Below are 12970 nucleotides of genomic sequence, written 5' to 3'. Positions count from 1 at the left end.
TCACGGGTATTTAATTTGTTGTATTAATTGTAATTTTGTATAACATGTACCTATTCTCCGATACCTTTGAGCAAACCTTTATACGCCAAAAAATATATACATACTTTAATAGCCACAATATATAAAACTAAAAAAAAAAAAAAAATTGTAGCAAGGTTAAATTACTGAGAAAGCTATACATGTGCTTTACATAACATATTACTACACATACTGTAATGTAGATGATATATATATAAAGTATGTTATATATATTAAGAAACTGTTCCTTTACTTAAAATAAACAGAAAATATGTTCCATGTAAGTTGTACAATATTTAGGTAAATATGTAGTGTAGCGGTATTTGCGAAAAAAATATGTTAAAAATCCGAAAATGCTTTTATTCTATGCTCATTAACTTCCTCTTTTCATTAAACCAGGCGGAGATGAGAAATTCCAAAAACTTTAGGAGATATTGAATTTTTTAATTTTCATCACAATACCTGTGAATTCATGCGGCATTGACAATTGTTTCTTGCTTACGAGTATGATTTTTTTTTTCGCGACGTAGGTGAACGACTTCATCATTTTATACTAATGGCAAAGGAATTGTACCCGCCTCTCAATTAGGTGAGTTTTTAACGTTTCAAATTTTAATGTTGACAGGGCACAGAAGAGTCAGTGCCTCGTTCCCTTAATAAATAGTATTGTAAATCTTTTCTTTTACTCCCCAAGTGTACATTTATTTCAGGAACCTAAAAACATTCTATTAGTTTATTATATTTAAGTAATGACTCCACAGCAATGGATCTAAACATGCCGAAAGCCATTTATACATTTAATAATTTGGAGACTGTAATCTTAATACTTAATTTACTACATGTTTTAAAAATAATATTCTGTTTTAATAAAAATACCTTAATGGCAGGAATTTTAGCGCTGTCCAGCTACCTCTGAGGCCAGCCATCTCTCAACCCAGTCACTTCTCATCGCCACCCGAGATAAGACGTGTCCAGCACTCCAAGAACTTCAACTTATATTTTAAATGAACAATTCATCTCGCCACTTAATACTTTCTAACCTCTTTCCCCTTTCTCAAAGCTTACCTCTGGGGTTTGACTGTTTGCACGCTTATCGGAGTTCTGAAACCAGTGCAAACTTAATCTCCACCCACGAGGTGGCTCTGGACTCCACACAAACTATTCGTGCCATGAGGCGTTTTTGCAGTTGTACTTGTAATTGTAATTGTGGGGGAGGCATGCGACGCAGTGGCATTTATTAAATCTCAGCACCGTACTTCTTTGGGATTTTATCTGCTCCTACCCACGTGTGTACCAGTTACTGCAGATCGGCATGTGGGACGCCATCAGAGCCCACTGTAGCAACAACTATAGTGTGCCCGACGCTGAGAGCAGGCCAGGTTCAGGGGTTAATGGTAACTGCGCTAAGGGGGATAAGAGTTATGCCTTCACGCTTCCACACAAGTGACGTCATACCCAGGGGTTAGAGTCTCCGCATAGTCCATGCCTTCTACAAACGGTGGCACACATTAATATGCATGAAATCCAACCCAAATCTCTCAACCACATCAAACTCTACTTTTGTCAATTTTTAATTTTATTTTTAAAGTTAAATTATAAAAGTTCTAACATGACATTGATCCAATTGCATTTTAATCAAACAGTTCAGATTTGTAACTTTAATAGCTTTTATGTAAGTTACACCCCAAGTGGTAGTTCTATGTTCTCTCTGCCAGCAGGGTTTTAAAAACAAATGTGCATGGATAGAATGTTGATTAATTCCATTAGGAAAGGAATATCCTGGTTTTTATGTAATAAATCTGGTTACACTTGACTTCTATACTGCACTGCATTGAAATACAGTTAAATCTGAGCTAGCCCTTGACACAGATCGGTTTGCAAAAAAACATCTTACGAAATGGGAACTTCAACACTGGTAGGCTCCACCACATGGTAACCAACTATGTGCTATTAAGTACTGTGGAATGCCTTAAGCTTGAATGCAAACCATAACCAGTCCAATAAGATTTTTCTCATGATTATGACATTAGCATGCATAACCACCAAGCAACCCACACTTCATTGAAAGATTACCTAATCTCAAGTAGAGGTTCCTAGACACGTGCGTACTGTATCTACCTACTATTGACTGGAGACAGTGCCTTCAGTGATTAGCAAACAGCCAACTCGTACTACACAGTATATCAGGTACTTCAGTATGCCGCCATAAAGCCACCGGATGGCAGTAAGCACTAATGACTACTATAGAGCATGGCTCAGGCCATATTCCAACTGGCAACTATTTTTTTTTACTTTAGGCCATAAAACCAGATTTTCTTTCCAAAATGTGTTATACATATATGTTTTTACTTTGAATTATCAACTTGGAAGCTTATAAAAACTAAACAAAAAAAATTAAATTTACATGTTTGATATGTTTGTTTTAAACTAACACGGAGGCGAATGAAGTGCTTACTGGTGATTGGGTGGGCAACGATAGTCGTCGCCCATCACCGGGCTGCAAAGGCAATCTTGTTTCTCAACCCAGTGTGAATAAAAATTCAATGCTGACCACAGGGTGAATCCTTTATCTTTTGGTCGCAGCACAGGTTTCATAAGTTACTTCTACAACACTTGAAGTCAATATCTGGCTGGGCTATATGAATATAAAGGAACAAAATGTATGTGCAAAAAAAAACTTAGTGTAAAGTGTAAATGTATTTGGAGATTTTTGAAACAATAAAACAAAACAAGAAACAAATCTTTTACAACAACAAAGAATAGTTGCACAGGTTTTTAAAATATACATCCATAAATGTGCTCTCAATTATTTAGATGACTGCAATGCTGTTGAATCTTCATTTGTCAGTAAATAAGTAGGAAACTATTGTTCTATTTTAAGTTAAAATTCACCCAAGAAAGAATATGATCATAAACCTGGCCCAAACGAGATATCATGTTAGGCTGGGCATACACAGAATCAGACAAGATGCGAAGCGACACCACACGATGCCATGGGACAGCTTAACACCGTACTATTTCTGTTACATCATCTGGGCATACACAGAATCAGACAAGACGCGAAGCGACACCACACGATGCCATGGGACAGCTTAACACCGTACTATTTCTGTTACATCATTTCTCCCATATTCTTGAATTCAAATTGTTGCGATACTCTTTAAAAGATTAATTATATAAAATAAGTCTTTCATATGCTAAACATAGTAATCATTCTGCATCCATCTCCAGAATGAGAAAAATTCAATTAAAATAATTTAGAAGTTACAATGAACAACAGTATTTAACTAGTTAGCTATAAACACAACATCATAAAGTAAATATGGGTATGCACATTAACTTACGGCATGCATTTTTTTTTTAAAACATTTGTTGTATTCGTGCATGCACAGAACACTTCAGCCATCAGACAGTCTGCTAGCAACGAAATTGAAGCAGTTATTCCATATTTGTCACCTAATGTCTGATAGCGACAGTTTTCTGGCATCATGGCACGTGCAACTCTTGTGTGCATTGCACACAGAACGTCAACTACGATCAGACAAAATGCTGCGTATGTCATGCCTCATTCTGTGTGTGCCTGGCCTTAGTAAGTCACGAACACAGCCAGGATTTCCATTCATGGGGGATACTTTCAGACAAATATTCCTAATTACACTTAATATTTATTTGAATTGTTTAAAATGTTGCAGCCTAAAAAGTGTTATTTCAAGTAAAATCTCGGACCAACAATTCAAATTACAAAAATTAAAAATATTAAGTGCAGAAACAAAAGCAAAAAAGATATCACCCATGGGATTTCAGAGGTGGTATGTATACCTATCGCTATATCCTCACCACAGTCTATGCCCCAGTAGTGATGGAATTGCTGGAATTATGATATTTTGTTATACATACAATGAAAACATGAGGAGGTGACAATATGCAAGACCTAACAAGTGTTAAGATAAACGATACCAAACATTTTAAGACAGATAATCACAACAGATGAGTAATATTCTATGCACTTTAGGAAACAAAAACAACTATCATTCTTGAACAACTGATCAAAAATGTAGACTTCAAAATTGAATCAAAACATACCTAATGGACTAATGGTATAAAAGATAGTTGACTCATTTTTACTATGCTCAAGTAGGCTTTTAACGACAAACAAAGAATCACGAGCCTACATTTCTGCCTGAAGCAGAAACTATTTTGGTTCAATTTCTTGGCAATCATATTTTATAATGGTCAAACTGTGCAATCCTTGAATTATGTAACATGCACAAATAATAAAGATTTTAAAATAGCCACCAGTACAACCAATACACTCACCTCTTTGGGAGTTAATTCCTTTGCTTTCTTGGGTGCTCCTGTAGTGGGCTGTTCTTTGGCATGACCATCTGGTATAGCAAACAAGATTATAGGTGATTCTCTTCCTGAGTGTACACTGAAAAGTAACACGCAATAAATTAAAAAAAGTAGGTACATACATGTTTTACATGTAATTAAAATTACAAAAGGTCCATTCCATATCATTAAGAAATCAGTGCAGTAAATAACATAATAACTTCACCAAAGCAACTTCACCTCAATCATTGATCATGCATCATTTTCTTTCACCACCTCATGAGGCTATTTTTGTTGAAGTTTTAAAGATTTCTCCGGTCAATGACAACTACAAGAAGTTCAATTAAGGTTACTGATAGATGCGACTTCAAAAATATTTTTCTAGCTTGGATAAAACATAGATGAAACTGACAATATAAAATAAAGAACGAAGATTAAGTTTCAGGAGGTGAAGCTGCGAATAGAAGAAAACCTGGTGAAATCTTTTTACATGGATTAAACCCGACATCAAAGATAATCTTGTTTGCTGCTTATTGCACACACAATAACATAAAGAAATTGTCTCACGTGTTCCTCACCTAGCCGGCCTGTATTCATTGTCACAAATGAAGAAGCCACGCCTCTGAAGCTGAATGATCTCAGACTTCTTGACATTTACAAGCTCTGGGTCACCCAGCATGCGAACCTCAGTCTGTGGAACACACACAAACAACATCACTTAAAATGTATTCATTGATGTAATTGTGCGTATGTCCATTACCAACTTAGGCAGAAAGAAAAAATTGTTAATTCATTAGTACTGTACCTTACAACCTCCAAAGTAGTAACTCTAAATATTAAAATAACACTCATAAAGCTGAAAAATTCTTACACCTTTAATGCAGGGTTGGCTGGTTAAAACAAATGGGGTTTTCATAAAAAAATATACATTCCATAAAAAAATTTTAAATAGAATATCTTAATTTTTTTAATGAAAGGTCTAATTCCACTTTCATATCAACAAATGTTTGCTCATTAAGGTTTCTTGTGATTCACAGAAACGAAAAGAAAAAAATATTTGCTAATCAAGATCTAATCTGAAGTATGTAGTCAATTATACCCACCCAAAAACTCCTCTGAAATTCAAAATATTAAATAGTTTAGTTAATTCCCACTCTGCGGGAAATTCCTGATTGTATTGTAAATCCCCGTTCTGTAGGAAACACCCATTCTATGGAGAATTTTCCTCCTGTGGGAAATACCCTTTCTGTGGTTAAGTCCCAGTCAGATGTGCAGATTTGCTGGACTTCAGTTCTTTGATGTTATAACTTTTCTGGTTCAACATGAGTGGCATAAAGCGGGATGTTGTATGGCTTTCATTTGAACACGTCGAGAACCAAAATAACTAACATAATAAAAGAAAAGCTGGTTTAAACTGAATAAACCTGGTTGAAACAATTTTTTTTTTCAACCCTGCTTTACTGTATGAAATTCCACGTTTCCATTAAAATTATGAATTGCATTTCATTAGTACAGTTATTACTTTACGTATGCTGGTAGGCTGAGAGGATATTTACATAGTAGAGCTCTTAAATTTATTTTAAATTAAAGTTACAGTTATAAGTTATAACATTTCCCTGCTTTTAGCTCAAAATATTGTTTTTTAAGTTGTCTTTTTCACCATTTTATGTAAAAAGTATAACAAAAATTTTACGACAGTAGATGATAAAAAATTATTTGAAAGTCATATTTTGCCCTAAAAACAAAGTTAAATGCAGGCTTTATATTCCCAGTTGTCCATAAAATACTAGCAATTGCCATATTAATTTGCATTTTAGGCTTGTGGGATTTTGTCATGTTTAAACTGAAGAAATAATCTCAACGTTTTGGTTGACATAACAGTTATCTTTTGGCCTTTTGGGTAAAAGTTTCCTTCTGTAGAGGTATAATATTCAAACCTTGATTCAGCTAATACTTACAAGCCTAGCCACTTCGCTGCACGCGAAGACTCAAACACACATCGTTCTCAAGCATATGTAAACATGCACATACACAAGACTGCCCAAGACAGTGCCAACATGTGCTTGTAGTTGGTGCATCAACATACCCTTGTGTTGGTTCCAAGGAATTGTTTGAAGTCATCGTCCTTGCCAAGAACAGGTTTGGAGATTATGTGGTCAAAGAACACGCACACACACGAGACAAATGGCGCACTCTCTGTTTCTGCTAGCCACGTCAGCTTCGTGGTTTTTTTGTAGTCCTTGTTTGACAAATTTGGCTTAGCTTCCACCGATATGATTTTTCCATTCTCCCTGAAACAATTTCATACACTTACAGACATTTCCACTACTATAATTTTATACAAAGAACTTGCTGTTGCCATGCATGATTTGGTATGCTGTTATTTTTATAGTAAAACTAGCTGCCCGACCCGGCTTCGCACGGCTATACTAATGGAAAAAGAATTATGCCACATCTCCCATTTACAGTAATGGTAAATAATAAAAAATTCCGTGAAAATTTATTACAATGCTGTATAATGTACCGATGGTTTCCCGACTCGTGCACGCAACATAAAACTGATGTACCCGTACTTCGCTACGGCAGTCTACAGGCAGATCACTCTTGCGCCGCTCATAATACATGCCCCTCGTTGTGGGTACGCCACTGCCGCACGATGCCTGTTGCCATGGAGACGCAGAAGGCATGAACAATGCAAAATACTGTTCTCATGCAGACAAAGTACTTACTGTTGCCTGGTTTTAACCACCTATGCTATGGGATCTAATTTTCGGAAAATGTCATCCTGCGTAACATAAGGAACATTACTGTGAGTTTCAAGTCTGTAAAATATATATACTTGAAAAAAAAAAAAAGGGCAATTTTTGATATTTAAAGTACTTGCAAAATTTCAACGGTGATGAGGACTGCACTAACAAAGAAATAGCCGTTGCCATAGAGACGAATGAAGCATCAACAAAGCAACAGCCGTTGCCATGGTGATTTCCTACCAAAAACTGGAAATAAAAAAAAAAATTTAGGGGTGGACTACCCCTAACATTTAGGGGGATGAAAAATAGATGTTAGCCGATTCTCATAGATACCGGATAAGCACAAAAAATTTCATCAAAATCGGTCAAGCCGTTTCGGAGGAGTATGGCAACGAAAACTGTGACACGAGAATTTTATATATAAGATTAAAATTTACACGTTGTCTCCACCTAGGTAGGATCAAAGTCGACGAAATGACTTTTCCGTGACAAAAACTAAATCTAAAAATGTTATTTTCAAGTACTGTTAATTTCCCTCGACTTTCCTACAAAATGGTGTTTTTTGCTCCTTCCCGATTCTAAAATACTTCATAGTGAGTACAGCAATAACAGTAATTGGAATTTAAAAAATTTTATCCTGCTATATTTCAACTAATACAAAGGAATAGGAAATTTTCTTGAGTCACACACAAAAAAAGTGAATTTTAAAAAGCTCTATTGCAAAATAGTGATGAAATGAATTACTTTATACATTTTAAACTAACTATCCACCTCTTTTGATTTTTAACTGTGGCTTGGTAAACTGTATGTTTTCTAGTTAGCAATATTAACATATTTCATTTTATTACTGCAAAACTCCTCTAGAATAAGTAACCTTTATTTACATTTGTTTATTTTATTTTTTAGTAACAACATCAGTTTCATCTTTAAAAGATTTGTGCAATGGGAGTGCATGACTTGATGTAAGTTTTTGGACATACGCCATTGCTAAGAACTTTTTCTGTTGAAGAAAAACTAATAAATAAAATAAATAAAAAAAATAAAAATACTCAAAAAAAGATACAAAAAACACACAAAATTAAGCAAACAATTGCTGTTGTCAACAAGGATATGAACACCACAAAATATTCCGAAACAGGAATATGGTCAGCAAACAAAGAAAAAACAAAGAAAAATGTACTAAGAGAACGAAAAAATCCCCACAAATGATGACAACACAAAAATATTGAAACCCAAAATAATTCAGCACAACAGTTGAAGCGAGACAAAAAACATGACAAAACGAAAAAACAAACAAATACAATAGTTTTACCTAAACAGAAACAAGCGACGTTTCGGGAACTGCTATCTGCTCCCGTCCTCAGGCAGAGACGCACATGGTACGGAAACACAGGTGCGACATATTCCTGTTTCGGAATATTTTGTGGTGTTCATATCCTTGTTGACAACAGCAATTGTTTGCTTAATTTTGTGTGTTTTTTGTATCTTTTTTTGAGTATTTTTATTTTTTTTTATTTATTTTATTTATTAGTTTTTCTTCAACAGAAAAAGTTCTTAGCAATGGCGTATGTCCAAAAACTTACATCAAGTCATCAGTTTCATCATAGATAAATGTAGCAAGCTGCTAATGTGTCGCATGTGGTAATAGTACTGTAAATATACACATCACTGCAACCATCACATTCACTTTTAGAGCTTGGATTATTTTGAATTTTGTCACACATTTTCTCTAAGTCAGTTCATCTACACGTAACAGCTCGTCATTTAATATTCACATAACTTTTTTTATCAAAAAATTTATGTAAAATAATTTTCATCAATTTTTTTATATAAAACTGTTGTATATTTATGCATTGGTAACTATCACAAAACAATTTTTTTTCTGGAGGCTTACCCAACTAACCATAATTCACATTTGAAGTGTTCCAGGTTAAAAAGTCAACCGTTGCTGGCAAACATAATTATAGAATGACTACGATGGTAAAATTTTAAACTACAGTGAAACGTAGAAGGGAACCGATTGATCTGACATGCCTGTTGATCTTCTTGACGAGAAGGTTCCCCCAGTTGATGAACGTGGTGTTCTCCCCTTCCACCAGCACCTCTGCGTCGGCGTAGTCGATGAGGACGCGGGGTCCGACCCACACCGTCTTGGTCCCCGCCTCCTGGCTCTTGGGGTGCCTGGGCACCTGCTGCGGCTCCTCTGTCACGCCTTCCACGAGCACCGGGACTGTGCCCCTGCCCTCCGCCTCCAGGGCAGTGTAGCGGGGCGCCACTGGGTCTATCACCTGCGCCCACGCATCAACACTCCACACAACTCCTCACTGCTTCATCCAACCTGAATATCACACACAGTTAGGTATAAAAGCATAATTAAAAACCCTGGCAATGCATTTTCTTAAACCAATTAAAATTTACAGTCGAAAAATTGTTTGTTGTTCCAGCCGACTATATCACATAAAAATAGAGAATTATTAGATGTTTTATCTCATAACAATATATCTGTTATTTACATATAAAACCAACGTATGTATAATGTTGCAGAAAACAAACCTAAATATCACAATAAATTATCTTAGTTTCACACCTGTTACATTTTTTTTTTCGATTAAATATTTCTGAATGAGTTCCACTTTGTGTATACCGTAGAGTCTCGATTAACCAAGCTTCCATTTTATCCGAGCCAACCTAAAGTGCCATTCCTGGCAAAGACTGTTGAAACGATTGCTTGAGAACATAGAAAAGAACTTACAGTGTCTAAAGCCTTAATACAATTAACCTCAATGCCATGACCTGGTTAAGCGAATCATGGAGTATGTGAAAGACCCCACACTGAAGAAAAGCTGGAAAAACATCACCCAGAAAATGATAACAATGGGCCAACTGAAAATCAAATCAAGACGGTTTTCTTATTATACCCGTGTTATCAGAGATTCTGCTTATCTGATGTTACAGCGGTTCACACTAACTCGGTTAACTCCAGATTCTACTGTATATTGGTAATTAAAAGTTCGAAAAATTATGTGATTTGAAATGTAAAATAGAAATTTGAATTATTTGTGAATTAAAAATAGTTTTTAAATACTCCCAGACCCGTAGTTAAACATTAAAAAATTAATAAATTAACACACTCAAACCATGCTGTGTAGTTTATTTGAAATCATGGCCGGCCAAATCATAACAAAACAAACAAGTGAAATATGTCGCTTACACATGTAAAAATAGTAAGGCAAACCACATATGTACTATGTCATCATTCTGAACTTAAAAGAAAACAGATTCACTACTTGACTACCCACTCACAAATACAGAAATTTAAAATAGCAATCAATATAATGTTAATCCAACAGAGTAACCAACACTTTCAGCCTAATTAGCGGTGCCCTAGTTAAAAATGAACACTGATGTATGTGTGTATATGTCTGTATGTCTGTGTGTGTGTGTGTGTGTCTTATCTAATACTGCATAACACTTAAATGCAGTGAAATTCACCTCAATTACCTAAGTTTTTATTTAAAAACCTAAAATATTATGAACAAAGTAAAAAGAAATATTATTTAGTTTCTATCTATGGTTTTTAAAATTAAAGTACATAAAAGCAGTGTCTAGCTGTCATGGGCAAAGACCTATAAAGAAACATTACAAGAAAAAAAACATGTACAACAATTTTGGGCTTCTAACATTGCATACTTTTTTTTATAATTGGATGTTTTAATTACAGATTTTTGTTTAATTTACTTTCATCAATAAATTATGCAGTAGTATTGTTAAATGTACACATTTGAATTGTCTTACCACAAATTGTTGAAGCAGTTAATGTCAGTGTCTTGACATTTACTTATTATTACACTAGCTGCCCGACCCGGCTTCGCACGGCTATACTAATGGAAAAAAATTAAGCCACATCTCCCATTTACAGTAATGGTAAATAAAAAAAATTCAGTGAAAATTTATTACAATGCTGTATAATGTACCGGAGAGAAAATGAATAGCACCGATGGTTTCCCGACTCGTGCACGCAACGTACAACTGATGTACCCATACTTCACTACGGCAGTCTACAGGCAGATTACTCTTGTGCCGCTCATTATACATGCCCCTCCTTGTGGGTACGCCACTGCCGCGCGATGCCCGTTGCCATGGAGATGCAGAAGGCATGAACAATGCAAAATCCTGTTCTCATGCAAAGTACCCACTGTTGCCTGGTTTTAACCACCCATGGGATCTAATTTTCGGAAAATGTCATCCTGCGTAACATAAGGAACATTACTGTGAAGTTTCAAGTCTGTAAAATATATATACTTGAAAAAAAGGGCAATTTTTGATATTTAAAGAACCCGCAAAATTTCAACGGTGATGAGGACTGCACTTACAATGAAATAGTCGTTAACTTCTAGCGCCTGCGGCATCGTCAGCACACACTTCGTACGTGTACTGCATGTTGTATCTAACCCCCTCCAACGCATTTGATTCTAAATTGGACTTTTAGTAAGGATCCCTAATGTTATTGATAATATAATATAGCCTATAGCCTTCCTCGATAAATGTACTATCCAACACTGAAAGAATTGTTCAAGTCGGACCAGTGGTTCCTGAGATTAGCGCGTTCAAACAAACAAAAAAACAAACAAACAAACAAACTCTTCAGCTTTATAATATTAGTATAGATGTGTTTTAATTTTAAATCACAATAAAGATGAAATCCACTATTTTTAGTGTCAAAATGTTCTTTTTTATAACACCATAAAGTTTTGGCTCAAGGAGGAATAGCATGTTATCACGTTCCGTATGACAACTCAAACTTGAACTTCCCGCGCTTGCATCAACACTGCTACAATCTGAACCGCACCCCCAGCCGCTGACACGTAGCACCACGCACTGAACCACGCAATGCAGTACGGGAAATGCACTACCTTCTTGTTGAAGGCCCAGATCTTGTCCCACTCCATGACAACCACCGAGCGTGATGATCCCTGGGCCACGATGAACTGCTTGAGGCCTTCCACCGTCATGCCACGACGCAAAATGCCGCGGACAGTGGGGAACCTAGGGTCATCCCTGAAGACACACGCAAACACAAATAGGTTAACTACTGCAACAAGATGTTCAATATCTTTCTGCTTCACTAGACCTTCTAAAAAAAAAAGTCCATCTGAACTAATGATTAAAAATAATCAAATTCCTTGCATTAAAAGTAATCCACAAAGTAAATCAGTAACAGTTTGGCCTCTATATAACAAAACAGAAGTTACTGAAATTTTGTGGGTTATTATTATACAGGAGTGTTCTATGGGAATTGGAGAAAAATAAGCCCAGTACGTCTATGATAATTGATTTCCCACTATTCCTGGACATAACACATTTTAATTCTGAATGTGAATTGCCACAAAAATTTCATATTTTGCAACATGCCTGAAAAACTTCAATAGGTAATGTTCTTACTATACATGGCACTGTCATAAACATTACAGCTGCAGTTTGTATGGCATGTCAAAATCATCCCATTACAATGGTGTAACCACTTAAAAATAAACTCAAAAAGAAGAATTTGAAGTCTCAAAAACAAATTTCACAAAAAAAGTAATATGTAGTTACTGTCTGTTAGAAAACTTGTCACTAAAGACCATAATTAAAAAATTACTAGAGGAAAAAGCACTGATATGTATCTGTAAAAAAAAATTGTCAAAAGCATGTCCACTTTCAGGTCACTAAACAAAAAATACATTCATGCTAACTATATATTTTTAACTTTCATATGATTCTAAAAAATTTTCCCCAATTCCTAAAATAATTTTAAAATTAGTTTCTTTATACATTGTGTAAGATGTACAAAATTTAATTACCCAATAAAAAAAAAAATTTAACTTTCA

General features: G+C 35.3%; 1 protein-coding gene across 2 annotated transcripts in view; it reads right to left on the bottom strand.

The window, feature by feature from the left end:
• LOC134530192 (bifunctional glutamate/proline--tRNA ligase) overlaps nt 1–12970 on the bottom strand; it is a 69592-nt gene that overhangs the window by 31652 nt on the left and 24970 nt on the right. Inside the window, exons 9-13 of one of the 2 annotated variants that reach the window (XM_063364849.1) lie at nt 12014–12158; nt 9131–9388; nt 6437–6637; nt 4929–5041; nt 4336–4450 (exon numbers count right to left, since the gene is read on the bottom strand). In XM_063364849.1, coding sequence (XP_063220919.1) covers nt 4336–4450; nt 4929–5041; nt 6437–6637; nt 9131–9388; nt 12014–12158 — 832 coding nt within the window. Of the gene's footprint in view, nt 1–4335; nt 4451–4928; nt 5042–6436; nt 6642–9130; nt 9389–12013; nt 12159–12970 lie in introns of both variants that reach the window. The other variant, XM_063364848.1, reaches the window with a different exon arrangement.

The sequence above is a fragment of the Bacillus rossius genome, chromosome 3, assembly GCF_032445375.1.
Source record: "Bacillus rossius redtenbacheri isolate Brsri chromosome 3, Brsri_v3, whole genome shotgun sequence".
Classification (NCBI taxonomy): domain Eukaryota; kingdom Metazoa; phylum Arthropoda; class Insecta; order Phasmatodea; family Bacillidae; genus Bacillus; species Bacillus rossius.
The sequence above is the reverse complement of the archived record's forward strand: the minus strand, read 5'-3'. Positions and strand labels throughout refer to the sequence as shown.